The 1,407-nt window shown below is 53.2% G+C and overlaps 1 protein-coding gene across 1 annotated transcript; it reads left to right on the forward strand.

The window, feature by feature from the left end:
- The first annotated feature begins 485 nt into the window (after positions 1–485).
- On the forward strand, positions 486–1,130 carry LOC109340255. Its single transcript, XM_019577894.1, has one exon. The coding sequence runs from the start codon at positions 486–488 to the stop codon at positions 1,128–1,130; it is 645 nt and encodes a 214-aa protein (XP_019433439.1).
- Positions 1,131–1,407: the final 277 nt, after the last annotated feature.

Consider the following 1,407-nt stretch of genomic DNA (forward strand, 5'->3'; position numbering starts at 1 on the left):
CTCATTCTATTGCTGTCTGTCTTCATTATTCTCACACTCCCATTCACTTAGTTCATACACTAACTTGATCGTCGGAGAACCTTTTCAGGTACCTCCACCGGCGGGTCCAGTCTGTGCTTCCAACTCACACCATGGTAACCACCAGAAACCGAGCTCTATCTACCAGCCAAGTCGACCTTGCCCCAAGTACTCTTCCACCACCAAGACAACCATCCCATCAAGCCAGCCGAAGCCACCATACCACTCTAGAACAACAGCCAACCACCCAACACCTTCTCCAAATGATGGAACGCCAGGAGCGGCTCATCTAGCAACAGGCCGACGTAATACAAGAACTCCGCCAATCCAAAATAAACCCTGAAGACCACTCGGAACGCCCTGTTCACGAAAGCAACCGCGAAGAGTCAGCGAGCGAGTCCCGCCCTCCATCCCAACCAACCCCGCACCACTCTTGTGGTGCTAGACATCCTTTTACACCTGCCATCATGGCTTACCCATTACCCTCCCATTTCAACCGCCCCACAAACATGGACCAATATGATGGGACGGCAGACCCGCAAGATCACCTCGACGCCTTCGAGGCTTCCATGTTATTCCATGGGGCAACCGACCTCATCATGTGCAGGGCTTTCCCCCTGACTCTTAAAAAGGCGGCCCTCCAATGGTTCACCCGCCTAGCTCCAAGCAACATCAACACCTGGGGAACCCTCGCTTCGACCTTCAACACAAGGTTCACAACAAGCAAGGAGCAACCAAGGTCATCATATACACTGTCTGGCATTCGCCAGGGATCCAATGAATCCATCCGGGCATACCTAGATCGATTTAATACCGAGGCCATGAAGGTGCGCACCCTAAGCCCCGAAGTAGCAGTACATGTCCTCGTCATGGGACTTCAGGAAGGTCTTTTCCACACAGAATTGGCTAAATACACCGACCTCACCATGGAAGACCTCTGTTCCAAAGCCCAACAATTCATCAATCTCGAAGAAACCCACCATATACACACCCACACCGAACCCCAAACACATCACCCCTCTCGGGAAACCAAACGGCCAAGACCACACGACCTACCCCGCGACCTACCCTCACTAACCAAAAAAGCCAAATCCTCCACCTATACCCCCTGAACGCCAGCCGTTCACGAATTCTGCAAGAAGTCCTCTCCATTCACCTCGTCCAACTCCCACGCCCCCTCCCTACCAAGCCAGGCCCGCAAGACCGGTCCAAGTATTGCGACTACCACAGCATGTTCAGCCACTTAACCAATGACTGCACCCAGCTCCGGGATACCATCGAAGATCTCATACAGGCTGGTCATCTACAGCGGTTCATCGCAGGCCTGGAACAACGTCGGCGATCACCACAACATCGTCGACCAGAACCTCCAAGAAGATTGTCCCCCCC

The sequence above is a fragment of the Lupinus angustifolius genome, unplaced genomic scaffold (genome assembly GCF_001865875.1).
Source record: "Lupinus angustifolius cultivar Tanjil unplaced genomic scaffold, LupAngTanjil_v1.0 Scaffold_150_73, whole genome shotgun sequence".
NCBI lineage: Eukaryota > Viridiplantae > Streptophyta > Magnoliopsida > Fabales > Fabaceae > Lupinus > Lupinus angustifolius.

What these genes read in the sequence shown, in the direction of transcription:
- LOC109340255 (XM_019577894.1), top strand. Translation starts at nt 486, where the DNA reads ATGGCTTACCCATTACCCTCCCATTTCAACCGCCCCACAAACATGGAC.